We start from the raw sequence: 23626 nt of genomic DNA on the forward strand, positions 1-23626 counted from the left end.
ATTGGAAATAAGGGAATCAGCTGATAGAGGTGAACGTTTCCCCATTAATGAGGCCCACGATGCAGATATAGGTCAGAATGCAGTTCAAAGCTACTCTTTACAAAGGAATGACCATTTTGTCTTGAATGTTCATACTAATCGAGATGGGGGAAAATACGGTGAGTTAGTGTTAGAGAAAGAGCTGGACCGAGAACAAAAGCAGGAGGTGACGTTGTTACTTACTGCTGTTGACGGTGGGACTCCACAGAGATCTGGTACTGTAGTTATACACGTCACTGTGTTGGATGCTAACGACAATATTCCAATATTTAGCCAGGACGTGTATAAGGTCAGTCTACCAGAAAATTCTCCGCTGGGCACCGTAGTAGATACAGTCCGCGCAACTGATGTAGACGAGGGGGCAAATGGCGAGGTAACATATGATCTAGGTCGAGTTTCTGAGGAGTTGAATAATTTGTTTCACCTCGATAGTAAAACTGGGGTTATAATACTGTCTGGACCGATAGATTATGAGGAGCAGCCCATTTATGAGTTGCGCGTCCTCGCCAAAGATGGTGCAGGTTTGGTGTCATACACAAAAGTACTGATAGATATTACTGACGTAAACGACAACGCACCAGTGATATTAATAAAAACTCTAGCCAATCCAATTCCCGAGAATGTGTTACCTGGAACAGAGGTGGGCATCATTAATGTACAGGATAAAGACTCTGGGGGGAATAGACAGGTCCGATGCTCCATTCAACAAAATGTTCCATTCAAATTAAACCCCTCAATCAAAAACTATTATTCTCTGGTAACAACTAGTGAATTAGACCGTGAGATAATATCAGAATATAACATAACTATCACTGCCACTGACGAGGGGACTCCTCCTTTATCCTCCTCAAAGACTATTCATTTATCTGTATCAGATGTTAATGACAATCCTCCTGCGTTTGAAGAACAATCCTACAGGGCCTATGTGACTGAAAATAACAAGCCGGGCTCCTCTATGTGTTCTGTTACTGCCAGAGACCCAGACTGGAGACAGAACGGCACGGTGGTCTATTCTCTATTGCACAGTGATGTGAACGGTGTTCCGGTGTCCTCATTTTTATCAATCAACGGAGACACGGGGGTGATCCATGCTGTTAGAGCATTTGATTATGAGCAGTTTAGGAGCTTCAAAGTCCACGTTGTTGCCAGAGACAATGGATCTCCTCCACTCAGCAGTAACGTGTCAGTGAGTGTCTTCATAACAGATGAGAATGATAACTCTCCCCAGATATTATACCCTGCTCTAGCAGGGAACTCCTTGATGACTGAGATGGTCCCCAAAGCTGCTCTGGCGGGGTCCCTGGTTTCCAAGGTGATAGCTGTGGATGCTGACTCTGGACAGAATGCATGGCTTTCATATCACATCGTGAAATCGACTGATCCGGGACTTTTCACTATTGCTCTCCACAGTGGAGAGATCAGGGCACAGCGGGACATTTCTGAATCTGACACTATGAAGCAAAACCTTGTCATATCAGTGAAAGATAACGGACAGCCCTCTCTCTCTACAACCTGTGATGTATATTTACTCATATCAGATAACTTGGCTGAAGTTCCAGAACTGAAAGACATGGCTTATGAGGATAGTTCCAAACTTACTTCCTATTTGATCATCGCACTGGTCTCTGTCTCCACCTTTTTTCTGACGTTCATTATTCTCATTCTGGCCGTGAGATTCTGCCGCAGTGGAAAGCCAAGAATGTTGTTTGATGGAGCAGTCACCATTCCCAGTGCATATCTCCCTCCCAACTATGCAGAGGTGGATGGAGCTGGAACTCTCCGTAGTTCTTATAACTATGACGCATACCTGACAACCGGCTCACGCACCAGTGACTTCAAGTTTGTCAGATCTTACAATGACAGCACGCTGCCTGCTGACCAGACACTTAAGAAGAATCTAAATGACCCTCTTGGAGAAAATATCATCACTTTCAACACCTTGGGGGAGTGCGAGGTGAGATTTCACAGCTTTGACATTGTGACAAACGAAAATGCTTTATTTGTTTATTTAGCCGTTTTGCATAGTCCATCATATGAAACTATAGGTAGCTTACTTTATTGTGTGTTAGACTAATATTATTACAACAGTCTTGTCTCCTGTACTCTTTCAGTCATTTGATTCAGTCCCACTTTTCATCACTGATAATCTCTGAGGATGTATTTATTTTCCCGTCTTGATCCCATTTTACTGTGATTTAGTAAAACACGTAGGTCCGTTTCAGCACCACTTAAAAAACAGCAAAAGGTAAAGACGTGGATTATGTTTGAAAGAAACGCCGGATTTTAAATGCCTTTTTTCCCCCTTCGAAAACTGTAATGGGTAGAGACGTGAAATATGTTTGAAAGAAAGGTCTGATTTTAAAACGAACCTTTTCCAGTGATTATGTTTGGAATTACTTTCTTGGCATGGTCTTTTGAAGACTACATGGACAGACTACTTTGCCCATTGGTCATTCGATTGAGATGTTGACTCACGTGGGCTGTAACACAAAAGGCGATTCGTGTTTTTTACAATCCTGCATTTTGAAATAGTCTACCTCTGTTTATATGAGGGGTCCCATTATGTATCTTTAAAAACAATTAAACCCGGCATGTTTTCCTATGCGTTGAAGATCTTCTCCATGCAATTGGCGAGAGACTTGCACAACTATTTTCTGCAGTTTTATGAGACTACACGGAGTGTCGCTATTCACCAGCAGTAGCTTCATAATTAATCTCTCCACCCATTCTTGACATTTCCAGTGAGGGAGGTGACATCATTATTGCAGTGTAAAAGTCTCCTGCTTAACATTTTAACGTGGTGCATTTTGATCTGGTGGTTGTAAACGTTTCTTCGGTTGCATAGCACTGATTTTTATCACACTAATCGGCCTAATTGGAATGAGTTGTGTTACCTGAAAATGGAATACAAGGGATTCTCGTTCTCTGCATCGATGTTCGGCCTGCCTTTGTTTCTTATCCTGCTGCACACCAGCTATGGAGACGTTACCTATTCTGTTCTGGAGGAGATGAAACGCGGATCTGTTGTCGGAAATATAGCCAAGGATCTGGGACTGGATGCAAAACGACTTGTATATCGGAAAGCTCGTTTAGATGTTCAAGGTAGCAGCAAGCGTTATTGTGAAATCAATCTGAATACTGGGGATATGGTCATCGCTGAAATAATAGACAGGGAGCAGCTTTGCGGTAGGAGGATTTCATGCACCTTAAAATACGAGATGGTTCTGGAAAATCCTTTAGAATTACATAACATAATCTTACAGGTAGAAGATATTAATGACAATAGCCCACAATTTGGGGAAGACAGCGTTACGTTTGATATCCGAGAGTCAGCAGTCAAAGGCGCTCGATTTTCGGTGAATCCGGCTCATGATGCAGATATAGGACTGAACGCTGTTCAAAGCTACACTCTACAAAGGAACGACCATTTTAGCCTGGCTGTTCATACCAACCCAGGTTCTGAAAAGTATGGTGAGCTCGTGTTAGACACAGAGTTAGATCGAGAACAAAAGCAGGAGGTGACATTAATACTTACTGCTGTTGACGGTGGGACTCCACAGAAATCTGGTACTGTGGTCATACACGTCACTGTGTTGGATGCTAACGATAATACACCAGTGTTTAGCGAAAATGTCTATAAGGTCAGTGTACCAGAAAATGCTCCATTAGGTTCGTTAGTTGTTACTGTAACAGCCATCGATGCAGACGAGGGGGCAAATGGAGAAGTGACGTACGGATTTGGACCAATCTCAGAAGAATTAAATAAAATATTTTCTCTTGACCCTAAAACGGGAGACATCAGGATAGCAGGACAGATGGATTTTGAAGAAGAATCCATTCATGAATTGCGGATCAAAGCCAAAGATGGCTCGGGATTGACTTCCTTTGCCAAAATATTCATAGATATTACAGATGTTAATGACAACGCCCCAGTGATATCTCTTAAATCCTTGACCAATCCCATCCCAGAGAACCTGTTACCTGGCAGAGAGGTGGGCATCATTAATGCATTGGATAAGGACTCTGGGGTAAATAGACAGGTCCGATGCTCCATTCAACAAAATGTTCCTTTCAAACTAAACCCCTCAATCAAAAACTATTATTCTCTGGTAACAACTAGTGAATTAGACCGTGAGATAATATCAGATTATAACATAACTATCACTGCCACCGACGAGGGGACTCCTCCTTTATCCTCCTCAAAGACTATTCATTTATCTGTGTCAGACGTGAATGACAATCCACCTGTGTTTGAAGAACAATACTACAACGCATATGTGACTGAAAATAACAAGCCTGGCTCCTCTTTGTGTTCTGTTACTGCCAGAGACCCAGACTGGAGACAGAACGGCACTGTGGTCTATTCTCTATTGCCTAGTGATGTGAACGGTGTTCCGGTGTCCTCATATTTTTCCATTAACGGAGACACGGGGGTGATCCATGCTGTAAAATCATTTGATTATGAGCAGTTTAGGAGCTTCAAGGTCCACGTTGTAGCCAGAGACAATGGTTCTCCTCCACTCAGCAGTAACGTGACAGTTAATGTCTTCATAACAGATGAGAATGATAACTCTCCCCAGATATTATACCCTACTCCAGCAGGGAACACCTTGATGACTGAGATGGTCCCCAAAGCTGCTCTGGCGGGGTCCCTGGTTTCCAAGGTGATAGCTGTGGATGCCGACTCTGGACAGAACGCATGGCTTTCATATAACATCGTGAAATCGACTGATCCGGGACTTTTCACTATTGGTCTCCACAGTGGAGAGATCAGGGCACAGCGGGACATTTCTGAATCTGACACTATGAAGCAGAACCTTGTTATATCAGTGAAAGATAATGGGCAGACCTCTCTCTCTACAACCTGTGATGTATATTTGCTCATATCAGATAACTTGGCTGAAGTTCCAGAACTGAAAGACATGGCTTATGAGGATAGTTCCAAACGTACTTCCTATTTGATCATCGCACTGGTCTCTGTCTCCACCTTTTTTTTGACTTTCATTATTCTCATCCTGGCCGTGAGGTTCTGCCGCAGTAGAAAGCCTAGAATGTTGTTTGATGGAGCAGTCGCCATTCCTAGCGCGTATTTCCCTCCCAACTATGCAGAGGTGGATGGAGCTGGAACTCTCCGTAGTTCTTATAACTATGACGCATACCTGACAACGGGCTCACGCACCAGTGACTTCAAGTTTGTCAGATCTTACAATGACAGCACGCTGCCTGCTGATCTTACACTGAAAAGAAGCCCAACAAAGTTATTAGAAGGAAGTATCATCGCACTCAACACTGCAGGGGAGCCTATTGAGGTAAGACCGAACTAAAAGTAGATACCACTTTTGATTGTGTGCGAACGCATCTGATGTTATGATATCAGAATTGCTTTCCTAGTGTGTTAGTGGACTTTTCCTTAACTTCTTCTTTATCCTCTTGATTATGAAGTGTTATGTAACGACATCAATATTCACTTTTTAATGCCTTTTCACAAGGGATATTCTTTCTATTTCGTTGTTGGTGTGTATACAATTAGGGATACTTTCCCAATCATGGAGTGTGTTTTCATTTCCCTTCCTGTAGTATCCTCATTGCCTACTACATTTTTCTTTAAGTACATTGACTACTTTGCCACGTTTCAGCACCAGGTTAGTGGACAGCGACGTAACCATCACTTTACCTTAGAGTATAGTGGACATATAATTGCTGGGTTTGATTAGTAATATGGATTATGCATCGTTGGATTTGATGTGGACCGTTGATATAGCTTATCTATGTGTTGTTGTTACTCGGCGACCATGAATAATCAGACTGTGGTAACAGTATGGAAATATTGAATTTATTTTTCCTATCTTGTAATATATGATTACAAAAGGAGCTAATTGCGCACAACTATTGGTTTTGCTCTCTTCTCTTGCTAAGCTACATGAAACGTTCGTGATACTTCGCACAACACAAGGATGGGGGAAATATTGACCAAGATGATAAATGACGTGAACCTGTGTGTATTGTGACTGTTGTTTTCTGTAAGAACTCAGGATGTCGCTGTTTACCATACATAGAATTGCATGCTTTTCTCCACCCACCATTGGATTATTCAAAAGAGTAATAGGCTATATTGCATCACTTTCACCGAAGAGCAGTCGGATAACAATCGTTTTGCTATTCCTTTTGAGAGGCTAATATTGTACTCTTACGTTGCAGTATCATTTCGACTAGTTTTGAACTCATATGTTGACAATTTGTTTTATTCATCCAGAATGGGGTACACAGGATCTTCGGTTTTTACCTTATTGTTCCGCCTGGCTTTTTGTCATTGCCTAATGCGCATCAGCAATGGAGACTTGAGCTATTCTATTCCAGAGGAGATGAAACGCGGATCTGTGATCGGAAATGTAGCTAAGGATCTGGGGCTGGATGCTAAGAGACTTTCAGGTCGTAAAGCTCGTTTGGATATGGATGGCAGTCGTCAACGTTACTGTGACATCAATGTGAATACCGGAGATTTAATTGTGGCTGAAACAATAGACAGGGAGGAGCTGTGTGGACCGAAGGTTTCTTGTTCTTTAAAATACGAGCTTGTGCTGGAAAAACCTCTTGAATTACATCGCATAACTGTACAAATACAAGATATAAATGACAATTCACCACGGTTTCCCAATGCAGGTATTGATCTAGAAATTCAGGAATCTGCTTACAAAGGCGCACGATACCCCTTGGATGAACCTCATGACTCTGACGTAGGATTAAATGGTATTCAAAGCTATTCACTGGAGAGGAATGCCTATTTTATTTTGGACGTTCAAACGAGCTCAGACGGAGGAAAATATGGCGAGTTAGTGTTAGAAAAAGAGCTGGATCGAGAACAACAACAAGAGGTGACGTTGTTACTTACTGCTGTTGATGGTGGGACTCCGCAGAGATCTGGTACTGTAGTTATACACGTCACTGTGTTGGATGCTAACGATAATAAACCAGTGTTTAGCCAGACAGTGTATAAAGTCCGTTTGCCTGAAAATTCTCCAACAGGGACTGTTGTAGTTGCAGTTAGTGCTAGTGATGAAGACGAAGGGGCAAATGGAGAAGTATCATATGAGTTCAATCGTATTTCAGATAAAGCAGCTAAACTGTTTTCCATCGACAAAAATACTGGCGAGATTAAAGTGCAGGGTCCCATAGATTATGAAGAAAATACAGAATACGAAGTGCGTGTCCAGGCTAAAGATGGGTCTGGCTTAGCTGGCAATGCAAAAGTAATGATAGAAATCACTGACCTAAATGACAACGCACCGGTAATATTGATCAAATCCTTTAACAATCCCATCCCCGAGAATGTGTTACCTGGAACAGAGGTGGGGATCATAAATGTACAAGATGAAGATTCAGAGGGAAATAGACAGGTCCGCTGCTCCATTCAACAAAATGTTCCTTTCAAACTGAACCCCTCAATCAAAAACTATTATTCTCTGATAACAACAGGTGAACTAGACCGTGAGATAATATCAGATTATAACATAACTATCACCGCCACTGACGAGGGGTCTCCACCTTTATCCTCCTCAATGACTATTCATGTATCTGTGTCAGACGTGAATGACAATCCACCTGTGTTTGAAGAACAATCCTACAGCGCCTATGTGACTGAAAATAACAAGCCTGGCTCCTCAATATGTTCGGTTACTGCCAGAGACCCAGACTGGAGACAGAACGGCACTGTGGTCTATTCTCTATTGCCTAGTGGTGTCAATGGTGTTCCGGTGTCTTCATTTTTATCCATCAACGGAGAAACGGGGGTGATCCATGCTGTGAGAACATTTGATCATGAGCAGTTTAGGAGCTTCAAGGTCCACGTTGTAGCCAGAGACAATGGTTCTCCTCCACTCAGCAGTAACGTGACTGTGAGTGTCTTCATAACAGATGAGAATGATAATTCTCCCCAGATATTATACCCTGCTCCAGCAGGGAACTCCTTGATGACTGAGATGGTCCCCAAAACTACTCTGGCGGGGTCCCTGGTTTCCAAGGTAATAGCTGTGGATGCCGACTCTGGACAAAACGCGTGGCTTTCATATCTCTTCGTGAAATCGACTGATCCGGGACTTTTCACTATTGGTCTCCACAGCGGAGAGATCAGGGCACAGCGGGACATTGCTGAATCTGACAGTATGGAGCAGAACCTTGTTATATTAGTGAAAGATAACGGGCAGCCCTCTCTCTCTACAACCTGTGATGTGTTTTTACTCATATCAGATAACTTGGCTGAAGTTCCAGAACTGAAAGACATGGCTTATGAAGATAGTTCCAAATTAACTTCCTATTTGATCATCGCGCTGGTCTCTGTTTCCACCTTTTTCCTGACTTTCATTATTCTCATCCTGGCCGTGAGGTTCTGCCGCAGTAGAAAGCCCAGAATGTTGTTTGATGGAGCAGTCGCCATTCCCAGCGCGTATTTCCCTCCCAACTATGCAGAGGTGGATGGAGCTGGAACTCTCCGTAGTTCTTATAACTATGATGCATACCTGACAACGGGCTCACGCACCAGTGACTTCAAGTTTGTCAGATCTTACAATGACAGCACTCTGCCTGCTGATCAGACACTAACAAGATGTCCAGATACATTATTAGAAGGGAGTATCACCACGCTCAACACTGCAGGAGAGGCGAATGAGGTAAGCCTTCACTCATCTGAGATACCACCGTTTGTATGTGAGCGGTTTCGTTGTGGGAGAATGGGTTATGCATGATGAAAATACATTCTGGGCCTTAATGGCTTATGTCATCCTATAGAAACAGTAGGTCTACACTCGGTTTAAATGATGACATCTTAGTAGGCTAAAATAGGCTATCCACTCATTGTTTTGTTTGATTGGTTGAGTTTTAAAGGTGCTCGCTGTTTCTTCTCTTCTCTGTGAGGAGTAATTCACTAAGAGTTTGATTTGATGGAAGCAGTTTGCTCCTTGTTTGTTTGTGCTGTGGTTTCCTATAAATATAACAAGCAATGCAGTTTCGGTTGCTTTTAGTTGAGTATGCCTGTGATGTTTTCTTCACAGATGTTCTAATGGAGTTGACAACAAAGCTTGATGGAGATAGGAAAACATGGTTTAGACTGCTTTTGAAAAGGAATCAGGCATTTTATAATACATTACTTTTAATTGACCTGGGAAGTGTTTTTAATGTCTTTTGAAACTTGAATATAAATTGTTACGATGTGTATTTAAAATCCCCATTGCTTACCGTTTTTCTTGAGGTCGCCTACATTTCAGCACCAGACCAGTGGACACCGAGGTGACTGTTTTAGTTTACTGAAGTCTAACGGTCGACAACTCAAAGATAGAATGCAAAATAATTAGCATTATTTTGATGACTAACGAAACATCGATAGTGAAATCGACAGTTTTCATGATGGTTGACATTTTTTATTATCCAGGAAAAATACATGTTGCAACTAGTCTACTAATGGCTTATTGTGTGACTATTTAGGCATATTGTGTACGTTTCTCCTAATAGCGTACCTCATCCATGTCTTCTCATGACCATGTCACGATGAGGTTACCACTGATTTGAAGCCTATATCTTTCATGTTTTAGTAAAGTCGTCTGCGTTTGGAGAATATGATACATTCTAAGAAGTACACATGGAAAACAATATTAGCCTACGAGCATGCTGTTTTTCTGATAGACTCATGATGTCGCTTTCCACCAGCTAAGTACAGTTAACTATATACCTCCACCTACTACGGGGTGTCGCATTACCATTTCTCACTGAAAAGCGGTTAGACATTGTAATCTTTCTTCCGTTTGGCTATTGATTGTAGACAATTGGCCTTAATTGCTATTAGAGATTAAATATGGTCTACCAAGGCTTTACGTTTTTTGCATTTGATTTTCGTCTGTCTTTCTTCCTTTTCTTCATACACATCCGCAAAGGAGACGTGAGCTATTCTATACCAGAGCAGGTGAAACGCGGATCTGTAATCGGAAATATATCCAAGGATCTGAGGTTGGATGTTAAGAAACTTTCGGCTCTAAAATATCCTTTGGAGTAGGATGCAACTTTGTATTCGGGAGATCTTATTGTCACTGAATTAATAGACAGGTAGCAGCTTTGCAGTGGGAGGATTTTATTCATATGAAACTGTTCTGGAGATCCTTTAGAATTGCATCGCAGATCTTTTCAGATTCAAGATGTGATGGACAATTAACCCCAGTTTCCAGATGATGTTATTAAACTGGAAATGATGAAGTCCTCGGTCAAAGGTGCTCACTTTCCCATTAATGAAGCCCACGATTCAGATATAGGTCAGAATGCAGTTCAAAGCATTTATTTACAAATGAATGATTATTTTTGTTGAATGTTCATACTAATCGAGACAGAGGAAAATACGGTGATTTGTTATTAGAGAAATAATTAGATCGAGAACAACAACATGAGGTGACATTATTACTTACTGCGGTTGACGGTGGGGCTCCACAGAGATCTGGTACTCTAGTTATACACGTTAATGTGTTGGATGCTAACGATAATATCCCAGTATTTAGCCAGGATGTTTACAAGGTCATTTTGGTACCTTGAGGTAAGAACACTCTATATATTACTCATTGGAAAGTGGTTGCACTTTTTACTGAGTGGGACATCCTGGTTAAATACAAATGTGTCTTTTTACATCACCATGTAGGTTCAGAATTTCTTTTTCGATAGTAGTATCATTTAGGTAGAAGCTTAAACAGTTTGTCTATGGCATCCTGATTCATATGTTTAACAGGCACTGCAATTGTTATTCGTCTTTATGGAAGTCTGGTTGTTGTATTCGCCCAAAGTAATTCTGACATGCAGTAGGCTAAGCGTATTTTCTTACCCTGTTTTAGAGTCACTGAATGGAGGACAATGTTGAGTTTTTAAATGGAATCCGTTTAAAAATAAGAACTTGACATGGACATATAGATACGTTATTATTCATTTTTCTAATTTCTAATTTCACAATAAATATATTGGAGTAGATTGAGATGTAAGCCTATTGCGTTGTCGCGTTCTGAAACATCCCCTACGTTTCAGCACCAGGCACGTGGACAGCGACTAAACTTTTTGTCTTCACTTTAACATCAGTTTAAATCCTGCCAAACTAAAATGAAGACGGGAACAATAACACCTGTTGGTTTGTTGAGTTGACACGTTGATAGTTAGTGGAATCCGTGCATTAAATTGGCTTAAAATGAGAAAGTTGCGACTTTTGTTAACTCAATGTTTTTTACCTTATTGACTGTTCTGATTCATGAACAGGAGTTCATACATCACACAAGTATTACTTTAAACATATTTCTTTATAACTATTTATTATTGAATTGGTCATTGGCTACATCATATTTGTAAGAATATACAATAACAAGATAGAAAACTAATGTGTGCTGTTTTTTTAATGACTCAGGATGTCGCTGTTCACCAGCTAAGAAAAGTTAGGCAGCCTACACTTCTCAACCCGCTAATATATTACTCAAAGGGCGGGTACATTCTGTCGCGCCATTATCACTGAGCAGCAGTCGGCCAAAGGAGCAATTTCTTCATTTGGGTAATTTATCTTAGCCAATATTTGTAGTGGCCTACATTGCATAAATATTTTTTTCACCTTGTAATTGGAATATTTTCGTTTTGTACATCGAAAATGGGCTACATTGGATTTACAGTTTCAGCTTTTGTCCTCCATCTGGCTTTTGTTCTATCCCTGATACGCATCAGTAATGGCGATATGACCTATTCTATTCCAGAGGAGATGAAACGCGGATCTGTGGTCGGAAATATAGCCAGGGATCTTGGGTTGGATGCTAAGAGACTGTCGGCTCGAAAAGCTCGTTTAGAAGAGGATGGAACTAAACACTTCTGTGACATTAACCTGAATTCGGGAGATCTTGTTGTCGCTGAAAGAATTGATAGGGAGCAGCTTTGCGGTCCGAGGATTTCATGTGGGCTCAAATATGAAATGGTTCTTGAAAGTCCTTTAGAATTGCATCGCATATCTCTTCAGATTCAGGATGTGAACGATAATTCACCACAGTTTGCAGATGGTGTTATCAAATTGGAAATAACGGAATCAGCTGATAGAGATGAACGTTTCCCCATTAATGAGGCCCACGATGCAGATATAGGTCAGAATGCAGTTCAAAGCTACTCTTTACAAAGGAATGACCATTTTGTCTTGAATGTTCATACTAATCGAGATGGAGGAAAATACGGTGAGTTAGTGTTAGAGAAAGAGCTGGACCGAGAACAAATGCAGGAGGTGACGTTGTTACTTACTGCGGTTGATGGTGGGACTCCACAGAGATCTGGTACTGTAGTTATACACGTCACTGTGTTGGATGCTAACGACAATATTCCAATATTTAGCCAGGACGTGTATAAGGTCAGTCTACCAGAAAATTCTCCGTTGGGTACCGTAGTAGCTACAGTCCGCGCAACTGATGTAGACGAGGGAGCAAATGGCGAGGTAACATATGATCTAGGTCGAATTTCTGATGAGTTGAAGAATTTGTTTCAACTCGATAGTAAAACTGGGGTTATAAATCTGTCTGGACCGATAGATTATGAGGAGCAGCCCATTTATGAGTTGCGCGTCCTCGCCAAAGATGGTGCAGGTTTGGTGTCATACACAAAAGTACTGATAGATATTACTGACGTAAATGATAACGCACCAGTGATATTAATAAAAACCCTGACCAATCCAATTCCCGAGAATGTGTTACCTGGAACAGAGGTCGGCATCATTAATGTACAGGATAAAGACTCTGGGGGGAATAGACAGGTCCGATGCTCCATTCAACAAAATGTTCCATTCAAATTAAATCCCTCAATCAAAAACTATTATTCTCTGGTAACAACGAGTGAACTCGACCGTGAGATAATATCAGATTATAACATAACTATCACTGCCACTGACGAGGGGACTCCGCCTTTATCCTCCTCAAAGACTATTAATGTGTCTGTGTCAGACGTGAATGACAATCCACCTGTGTTTGAAGAACAACCCTACAGCGCCTATGTGACTGAAAATAACAAGCCTGGCTCCTCTATGTGTTCTGTTACTGCCAGAGACCCAGACTGGAGACAGAACGGCACAGTGGTCTATTCTCTATTGCCCGGTGAAGTCAACGGTGTTCCGGTGTCCTCGTTTTTATCCATTAACGGAGACACAGGGGTGATTCATGCTGTGAGAACATTTGATTATGAGCAGTTTAGGAGCTTCAAGGTCCACGTTGTAGCCAGAGACAATGGTTCTCCTCCACTCAGCAGTAACGTGACTGTGAGTGTCTTCATAACAGATGAGAATGATAACTCTCCCCAGATATTATACCCTGCTCCAGCAGGGAACTCCTTGATGACTGAGATGGTCCCCAAAGCTGCTCTGGCGGGGTCCCTGGTTTCCAAGGTGATTGCTGTGGATGCTGACTCTGGACAGAACGCATGGCTTTCATATCATATCGTGAAATCGACTGATCCGGGACTTTTCACTATTGCTCTCCACAGTGGAGAGATCAGGGCACAGCGGGACATTTCTGAATCTGACACTATGAAGCAAAACCTTGTCATATCAGTGAAAGATAACGGACAGCCCTCTCTGTCTACAACTTGTGATGTATATTTACTCATATCAGATAACTTGGCTGAAGTTCCAGAACTGAAAGACATGGCTTATGAGGATAGTTCCAAACTTACTTCCTATTTGATCATTGCACTGGTCTCTGTCTCCACCTTTTTTCTGACGTTCATTATTCTCATCCTGGCGGTGAGGTTCTGCCGTAGTGGAAAGCCTAGAATGTTGTTTGATGGAGCAGTCGCCATTCCCAGTGCATGTCTCCCTCCCAACTATGCAGAGGTGGATGGAGCTGGAACTCTGCGCAGTTCTTATAACTATGATGCATACCTGACAACGGGCTCACGAACCAGTGACTTCAAGTTTATCAGATCTTACAATGACAGCACGCTGCCTGCTGATCAGACACTGAAGAGAAGCCCAACGAAGTTATTAGAAGGAAGTTTCATCACACTCAACACTGCAGGGGAGTCTATTGAGGTAAGATAGAACTAAGAGGTGATACGCCTTTTGTTTGTGTGCGGATGATATCAGAATATCTTTCCTAGTGTGTTAGTGGTCTTTTCCTTAAATTCTTCTTTATCCTCTTGATTATGAAGGGTTATGTAAAGACATCAATATTCCCTTTTTAATGCCTTTTCACAAGGTATATTCTTTCTATTTTGTTGTTGGTGTGTATAAAGTTAGGCATACTACCCCAATCATGGAGTTTGTTTACATTTTCCTTCCTGTAGTATCCTCATTGCCTACTACATTTTCTTTAAGTATATTGGCTACGTTTCCACATTTCAGCACGTGGTTAGTGGACAGCGACGTAACCATCATTTTACGTTAGAGCAGTGGTCACCTGCCTTTTCTGAGTCAAGATCACGTTGTGAGTCAAAATGCTGAGATCTACCGCTCTGATTTTTTATTAACATGACTAAAAAAAATGTAAGCCTACGTAACATTAACCAATTAAAAACAGTTCTGTACTAATGAGGTTTGTGCAGTTAGATATAGACCCAATACATTGACACAGCATACTGGCTTTGCTTGAATTTACCTGCCAATGCATTGTTGTTCGGGACATTTTTTTAAATTATATTTCAACATTTGAAGTAGGCTGTATGATCACACCGGTAATATCCATTGTTGTATTACTTGTGAGGCACAGCTGAGTGAACATACATTTAAATAATTTACTTTTTATTTTACTGGGCTGATGGTGCTTGCATCTGATGGTCAGTCTCAGCGGAGGGAGAGCCGCAGACTAAGGGTCCGTCTCTCAACACTTAAACTTAAACATGAACTCACTCATAAAAACAGCAGTTTTTTTGCAGTATTCGTTGACAGTCTCTCTCTAGTCATGGTTTTAAACGTTTAGAAATCTCACAGTATTAATTTTGCCGTAGCTTTCTTTTATGCCTGCTATTGTTACTGCAGACTCGGTCATTTTAGCAATCTTATTGGCCATCGGAGGCCTACTGCACTTGATTTCCTCTCCAGGCCCACCGGAATGACATAGTTTGTACCTTCAGACACATGAAATGGCAACAGTTTGCCTATCCGGAGCGCAGGGCAGATGAATTTGCTGCACCTACCACCAACAGCCCGAGACTAAAAAAAAAGAGGAATACAAGGCTTTATCGTTGGGTTTTTTAAAGAAATGTGTGGCATCGACTAGAAATGCATTGGAGATCGACAAGTGGATCGCGATCGACCGGTTGGTAACCACTGCCACTGAGTATAGTGGACACATAATTGCTGGGTTTGATTAATAATACGGATTAGTCATCGTTTAATTTTATGTGGACCGTTGATTTGACTTATCTATTTATTTATTTTTGTTATTCGCTAATACATAATTAGTCAGACAATGGCAAAAGTATGGAAATATTGAATTTACTTTTCATATTTTCTCATTTATGATTACATAACGAGTTGATTTCTCACAGCCATTGGTTTTCCTCTCTTCTCTTGCTAAGCTGCATGAAACGTTCGACATACAACTCAGAGGGCGGGATACTGACCAAGATGATAAATGACGTAGAACTGTTTGTATTGTGACTGCTGTACTCTGTAAGAACTCAGGATGTCGCTGTTTACCATAAATATAATTAAAGACTCTTCTCCACCCACCATTGGATTATTCAAAAGAGTAATAGGCTATGTTGCATCACTTTCAACGAAGAGCAGTTGGATAACATTCGTTTTGCTATTCCCTTTGAGAGCCTAATATTGTACACTTACAATACCGTATCAGTTCGACTAGTTTTGAACTCTTATGTTGACAATTGGCTTTAATCATCCAGAATGGGGTACACAGGATCTTCGGTTTTTACCTTTTTGTTTCGCCTGGCTTTTTGTCATTGCCTGATGCGCATCAGCAATGGAGACTTGAGCTATTCTATTCCAGAGGAGATGAAACACGGATCTGTGATCGGAAATCTAGCTAAGGATCTGGGGCTGGATGCTAAGAGACTTTCAGGTCGTAAAGCTCGTTTGGATATGGATGGCAGTCGTCAACGTTACTGTGACATCAATGTGAATACCGGAGATTTAATTGTGTCTGAAACAATAGACAGGGAGGAGCTGTGTGGACCGAAGGTTTCTTGTTCTTTAAAATACGAGCTTGTGCTGGAAAAACCTCTTGAATTACATCGCATAACTGTACAAATACAAGATATAAATGACAATTCACCACGGTTTCCCAATGCACGTATTGATCTAGAAATTCGGGAATCTGCTTACAAAGGCGCACGATACCCCTTGGATGAACCTCATGACTCTGACGTAGGATTAAATGGTATTCAAAGCTATTCACTGGAGAGGAATGCCTATTTTATTTTGGACGTTCAAACGAGCTCAGACGGAGGAAAATATGGCGAGTTAGTGTTAGAAAAAGAGCTGGATCGAGAACAACAACAAGAGGTGACGTTGTTACTTACTGCTGTTGATGGTGGGACTCCGCAGAGATCTGGTACTGTAGTTATACACGTCACTGTGTTGGATGCTAACGATAATAAACCAGTGTTTAGCCAGACAGTGTATAAAGTCCGTTTGCCTGAAAATTCTCCAACAGGGACTGTTGTAGTTGCAGTTAGTGCTAGTGATGAAGACGAAGGGGCAAATGGAGAAGTATCATATGAGTTCAATCGTATTTCGGATAAAGCAGCTAAACTGTTTTCCATCGACAAAAATACTGGCGAGATTAAAGTGCAGGGTCCCATAGATTATGAAGAAAATACAGAATACGAAGTGCGTGTCCAGGCTAAAGATGGGTCTGGTTTAGCTGGCAATGCAAAAGTAATGATAGAAATCACTGACCTAAATGACAACGCACCGGTGATATTGATCAAATCCTTTAACAATCCCATCCCTGAGAATGTGTTACCTGGAACAGAGGTGGGGATCATACATGTACAAGATGAAGATTCAGAGGGAAATAGACAGGTCCGCTGCTCCATTCAACAAAATGTTCCTTTCAAATTAAACCCCTCAATCAAAAACTATTATTCTCTGATAACAACAGGTGAACTAGACCGTGAGATAATATCAGATTATAACATAACTATCACCGCCACTGACGAGGGGTCTCCACCTTTATCCTCCTCAATGACTATTCATGTATCTGTGTCAGACGTGAATGACAATCCACCTGTGTTTGAAGAACAATCCTACAGCGCCTATGTGACTGAAAATAACAAGCCTGGCTCCTCAATATGTTCGGTTACTGCCAGAGACCAAGACTGGAGACAGAATGGCACTGTGGTCTATTCTCTATTGCCTAGTGGTGTCAATGGTGTTCCGGTGTCTTCATTTGTATCCATTAACGGAGACACGGGGGTGATCCATGCTGTGAGAACATTTGATTATGAACAGTTTAGGAGCTTCAAGGTCCACGTTGTAGCCAGAGACAATGGTTCTCCTCCACTCAGCAGTAACGTGACTGTGAGTGTCTTCATAACAGATGAGAATGATAATTCTCCCCAGATATTATACCCTGCTCCAGCAGGGAACTCCTTGATGACTGAGATGGTCCCCAAAACTACTCTGGCGGGGTCCCTGGTTTCCAAGGTAATAGCTGTGGATGCCGACTCTGGACAAAACGCGTGGCTTTCATATCTCTTCGTGAAATCGACTGATCCGGGACTTTTCACTATTGGTCTCCACAGCGGAGAGATCAGGGCACAGCGGGACATTGCTGAATCTGACAGTATGGAGCAGAACCTTGTTATATCAGTGAAAGATAACGGGAAGCCCTCTCTCTCTACAACCTGTGATGTGTTTTTACTCATATCAGATAACTTGGCTGAAGTTCCAGAACTGAAAGACATGGCTTATGAAGATAGTTCCAAATTAACTTCCTATTTGATCATCGCGCTGGTCTCTGTTTCCACCTTTTTCCTGACTTTCATTATTCTCATCCTGGCCGTGAGGTTCTGCCGCAGTAGAAAGCCCAGAATGTTGTTTGATGGAGCAGTCGCCATTCCCAGCGCGTATTTCCCTCCCAACTATGCAGAGGTGGATGGAGCTGGAACTCTCCGTAGTTCTTATAACTATGATGCATACCTGACAACGGGCTCACGCACCAGTGACTTCAAGTTTGTCAGATCTTACAATGACAGCACTCTGCCTGCTGATCAGACACTAACAAGATGTCCAGATACATTATTAGAAGGGAGTATCACCACGCTCAACACTGCAGGAGAGGCGAATGAGGTAAGCCTTCACTCATCTGAGATACCACCGTTTGTATGTGAGCGGTTTCGTTGTGGGAGAATGGGTTATGCATGATGAAAATACATTCTGGGCCTTAATGGCTTATGTCATCCTATAGAAACAGTAGGTCTACACTCGGTTTAAATGATGACATCTTAGTAGGCTAAAGTAGGCTATCCACTCATTGTTTTGTTTGATTGGTTGAGTTTTAAAGGTGCTCGCTGTTTCTTCTCTTCTCTGTGAGGAGTAATTCACTAAGAGTTTGATTTGATGGAAGCAGTTTGCTCCTTGTTTGTTTGTGCTGTGGTTTCCTATAAATATAACAAGCAATGCAGTTTCGGTTGCTTTTAGTTGAGTTTGCCTGTGATGTTTTCTTCACAGATGTTCTAATGGAGTTGACAACAAAACTTGATGGAGATAGGAAAACATGGTTTAGACTATTTTTGAAAAGGAATCAGGCATTTTATAATACATTACTTTTAATTGACCTGGGAAGTGTTTTTAATGTCTTTTGAAACTTGAATATAAATTGTTACGATGTGTATTTAAAATCCCCATTGCTTACCGTTTTTCTTGAGGTCGCCTACGTTTCAGCACCAGACCAGTGGACACCGAGGTGACTGTTTTAGTTTACTGAAGTCTAACGGTCGAAATCTCAAAGATAGAATGCGAAAGAATTAGCATTATTTTGATGACTAACGAAACATCGATAGTGAAATCGACAGTTTTCATGATGGTTTACGTTTTTTATTATCCAGGAAAAATGCATGTTGCAACTAGTCTACTAATTTCTTATTGTGTGACTATTTAGGCATATTGTGTACGTTTCTCCTAATAGCGTACCTCATCCATGTCTTCTCATGATCATGTCACGATGAGGTTACCACTGATTTGAAGCCTATATCTTTCATGTTTTAGTAAAGTCTTCTGCGTTTGGAGAATATGATACATTCTAAGAAGGACACACGGAAAACAATATTAGCCTACGAGCATGCTGTTTTTCTGATAGACTCATGATGTCGCTTTCCACCAGCTAAGTACAGTTAACTATATACCTCCACCTACTACGGGGTGTAGGCTCCATACAGCGCGTCGCATTACCATTTCTCACTGAAAATAGTTTGGCTATTGATTGTGGACAATCGGCCTTAATTGCTATTAGACATTAAATATGGTCTACCAAGGCTTTACGTTTTTTGCATTTGCTTTTCGTCTGTCTTTCTGCCTTTTCTTCATACACATCCGCAAAGGAGACGTGAGCTATTCTATACCAGAGCAGGTGAAACGCGGATCTGTAATCGGAAATATAGCCAAGGATCTGAGGTTGGATGTTAAGAGACTTTCGGCTCTAAAATATCCTTTGGAGTAGGATGCAACTTTGAATTCGGGAGAGCTTATTGTCACTGAAGTAATAGACAGGTAACAGCTTTGCAGTGGGAGGATTTTATTCATATGAAACTGTTCTGGAGATCCTTTAGAATTGCATCGCTGATCTTTTCAGATTCAAGATGTGATGGACAATTAACCCCAGTTTGCAGATTATGTTATTAAACTGGAAATGATGGAGTCCTCGGTCAAAGGTGCTCACTTTCCCATTAATGAAGCCCACGATTCAGATATAGGTCAGAATGCAGTTCAAAACATTTATTTACAAAGGAATGATTATTTTTGTTGAATGTTCATACTAATCGAGACATAGGAAAATACGGTGATTTGTTATTAGAGAAAGAATTAGATCGAGAACAACAACATGAGGTGACATTATTACTTACTGAGGTCGACGGTGGGGCTCCACGGAGATCTGGTACTCTAGTTATACACGTTAATGTGTTGGATGCTAACGATAATATCCCATTATTTAGCCAGGATGTTTACAAGGTCATTTTGGTACCTTGAGGTAAGAACACTCGATGTATTACTCTTTTATTACTATGTATTACTAAACAGTTTGTCTATGGCATCCTGATTCATATGTTTAACAGGCACTGCAATTGTTATTCGTCTTTATGGAAGTCTGGTTGTTGTATTAGGCTAAGAGTGTTTTCTTACCCTGTTTTAGAGTAACTGAATGGAGGACAATGTTGAGTTTTTAAATGGAATCCGTTTAAAAATAAGAACTTGACATGGACATATAGATACGTTATTATTCATTTTTCTAATTTCTAATTTCACAATAAATATATTGGAGTAGATTGAGATGTAAGCCTATTGCGTTGTCGCGTTCTGAAACATCCCCTACGTTTCAGCACCAGGCACGTGGACAGCGACTAAACTTTTTGTCTTCACTTTAACATCAGTTTAAATCCTGCCAAACTCAAATGAAGACGGGAACAATAACACATGTTGGTTTGTTGAGTGAGGACACGTTGATAGCTAGTGGAATCCGTGCATTAAATTGGCTTAAAAGGAGAAAGTTGCGACTTGTGTTAACTCAATGTTTTTTTACCTTATTGACTGTTCTGATTCATGAACAGGAGTTCATACATCACACAAGTATTACTTTAAACATATTTCTTTATAACTATTTAGTATTTAACTGGTCATTGGCTACATGTGTAGGAATATACAATAACAAGATAGAAAACTATTGTGTGCTGTTTTTTTAATGACTCAGGATGTCGCTGTTCACCAGCTAAGAAAAGTTAGGCAGCCTACACTTCTCAACCCGCTAATATATTACTCAAAGGGCGGGTACATTCTATCGCGCCATTATCACTGAGCAGCAGTCGGCCAAAGGAGCAATTTCTTCAGTTGGGTAATTTATCTTAGCCAATATTTGTAGTGGCCTACATTGCATAAATATTTGTTTCACCTTGTAATTGTAATATTTTCGTTTGTACATCGAAAATGGGCTACATTGGATTTACAGTTTCAGCTTTTGTCCTACCACTGGCTTTTGTTCTATCCCTGATACGCATCAGCAATGGCGATATGACCTATTCTATTCCAGAGGAGATGAAACGCGGATCTGTAGTCGGAAATATAGCCAAGGATCTTGGGTTGGATATTAAGAGACTGTCGGCTCGAAAAGCTCGATTAGAAGAGGATGGAACTAAACACTTCTGTGACATTAACCTGAATTCGGGAGATCTTGTTGTCGCTGAAAGAATTGATAGGGAACAGCTTTGCGGTCCGAGGATTTCATGTGGGCTCAAATATGAAATGGTTCTTGAAAGTCCTTTAGAATTGCATCGCATATCTCTTCAGATTCAGGATGTGAACGATAATTCACCACAGTTTGCAGATGGTGTTATCAAATTGGAAATAACGGAATCAGCTCATAAAGGTGAACGTTTCCCCATTAATGAGGCCCACGATGCAGATATAGGTCAAAATGCAGTTCAACGCTACTCTTTGCAAAGGAATGACCATTTTGTCTTGAATGTTCATACTAATCGAGATGGTGGTAAATATGGTGAGTTAGTGTTAGAGAAAGAGCTGGACCGAGAACAAAAGCAGGAGGTGACGTTTTTACTTACTGCGGTTGATGGTGGGACTCCACAGAGATCTGGTACTGTAGTTATACACGTCACTGTGTTGGATGCTAACGACAATATTCCAGTATTTAGCCAGGACGTTTATAAGGTCAGTCTACCAGAAAATTCTCCGTTGCGTACCGTAGTAGCTACAGTCCGCGCAACTGATGTAGACGAGGGAGCAAATGGCGAGGTAACATATGATCTAGGTCGAATTTCTGATGAGTTGAAGAATTTGTTTCACCTCGATAGTAAAACTGGGGTTATAAATCTGTCTGGACCGATAGATTATGAGGAGCAGCCCATTTATGAGTTGCGCGTCCTCGCCAAAGATGGTGCAGGTTTGGTGTCATACACAAAAGTACTGATAGATATTACTGACGTAAACGATAACGCACCAGTGATATTAATAAAAACTCTGACCAATCCAATTCCCGAGAATATGTTACCTGGAACAGAGGTGGGCATCATTAATGTACAGGATAAAGACTCTGAGGGGAATAAACAGGTCCGATGCTCCATTCAACAAAATGTTCCATTCAAATTAAATCCCTCAATCAAAAACTATTATTCTCTGGTAACAACGAGTGAACTCGACCGTGAGATAATATCAGATTATAACATAACTATCACTGCCACCGACGAGGGGACTCCGCCTTTATCCTCCTCAAAGACTATTTATTTATCTGTGTCAGACGTGAATGACAATCCACCTGTGTTTGAAGAACAATACTACAACGCCTATGTGACTGAAAATAACAAGCCTGGCTCCTCTTTGTGTTATGTTACTGCCATAGACCCAGATTGGAGACAGAACGGCACAGTGGTCTATTCTCTATTGCCCGGTGATGTCAACGGTGTTCCGTTGTCCTCATTTCTATCCATCAACGGAGACACGGGGGTGATCCATACTGTAAAATCATTTGATTATGAGCAGTTTAGGAGCTTCAAGGTCCACGTTGTAGCCAGAGACAATGGATCTCCTCCACTCAGCAGTAACGTGACAGTGAGTATCTTCATAACAGATGAGAATGATAACTCCCCTCAGATATTATACCCTGCTCCAGCTGGGAACTCCTTGATGACTGAGATGGTCCCCAAAGCTGCTCTGGCGGGGTCCCTGGTTTCCAAGGTGATAGCTGTGGATGCCGACTCTGGACAGAACGCATGGCTTTCATATCACATCGTGAAATCGACTGATCCGGGACTTTTCACTATTGCTCTCCACAGTGGAGAGATCAGGGCACAGCGGGACATTTCTGAATCTGACACTATGAAGCAAAACCTTGTTATATCAGTGAAAGATAACGGACAGCCCTCTCTGTCTTCAACTTGTGATGTATATTTACTCATATCAGATAACTTGGCTGAAGTTCCAGAACTGAAAGACATGGCTTATGAGGATAGTTCCAATCTTACTTCCTATTTGATCATTGCACTGGTCTCTGTCTCCACCTTTTTTCTGACGTTCATTATTCTCATCCTGGCGGTGAGGTTCTGCCGCAGTAGAAAGCCTAGAATGTTGTTTGATGGAGCAGTCGCCATTCCCAGCGCGTATCTCCCTCCCAACTATGCAGAGGTGGATGGAGCTGGAACTCTGCGCAGTTCTTACAATTATGACGCATACCTGACAACGGGCTCACGCACCAGTGACTTCAAGTTTGTCAGATCTTACAATGACAGCACGCTGCCTGCTGACCAGACACTTAAGAGAAGCCCAACGAAGTTATTAGAAGGAAGTTTCATCACACTCAACACTGCAGGGGAGCCTATTGAGGTAAGATAGAACTAAGAGGTGATATCCCTTTTGTTTGTTTGCGAACGATTCGGA

At 41.4% G+C, this 23626-nt stretch overlaps 2 protein-coding genes across 10 annotated transcripts in view; both read left to right on the plus strand.

Annotated features, from left to right (window-relative positions):
- LOC110533900 (protocadherin gamma-C5) overlaps nt 1-23626 on the plus strand; it is a 143420-nt gene that overhangs the window by 8633 nt on the left and 111161 nt on the right. For 3 of the 9 annotated variants that reach the window (XM_090186664.1, XM_090186670.1, XM_090186674.1), the window contains exon 1: nt 14623-18319. The exons of 3 other annotated variants lie outside the window; for them this stretch is intronic. In XM_090186664.1, the coding sequence (XP_090042790.1) occupies nt 15911-18319 (2409 nt within the window). In that variant the 5' untranslated portion in view covers nt 14623-15910. Of the gene's footprint in view, nt 1-14622; nt 18320-21010; nt 23573-23626 lie in introns of those variants that run through there. 3 more of the 9 variants (XM_090186667.1, XM_090186673.1, XM_090186675.1) reach the window with 1 other exon arrangement.
- Nucleotides 5809-8837, plus strand: LOC110510568 (protocadherin beta-15). The gene has a single exon (XM_036934441.2). The coding sequence runs from the start codon at nt 6102-6104 to the stop codon at nt 8775-8777; it is 2676 nt and encodes an 891-aa protein (XP_036790336.2). The 5' UTR covers nt 5809-6101; the 3' UTR covers nt 8778-8837.

The sequence above is a fragment of the Oncorhynchus mykiss genome, chromosome 10 (genome assembly GCF_057628025.1).
Source record: "Oncorhynchus mykiss isolate SJ-2025 chromosome 10, ASM5762802v1, whole genome shotgun sequence".
NCBI classification, from domain to species: Eukaryota; Metazoa; Chordata; class Actinopteri; order Salmoniformes; family Salmonidae; genus Oncorhynchus; species Oncorhynchus mykiss.

Coding starts and splice junctions, on each gene's coding strand:
- LOC110510568 (XM_036934441.2), top strand. CDS start 6,102: ATGCTTTTCTCCACCCACCATTGGATTATTCAAAAGAGTAATAGGCTA.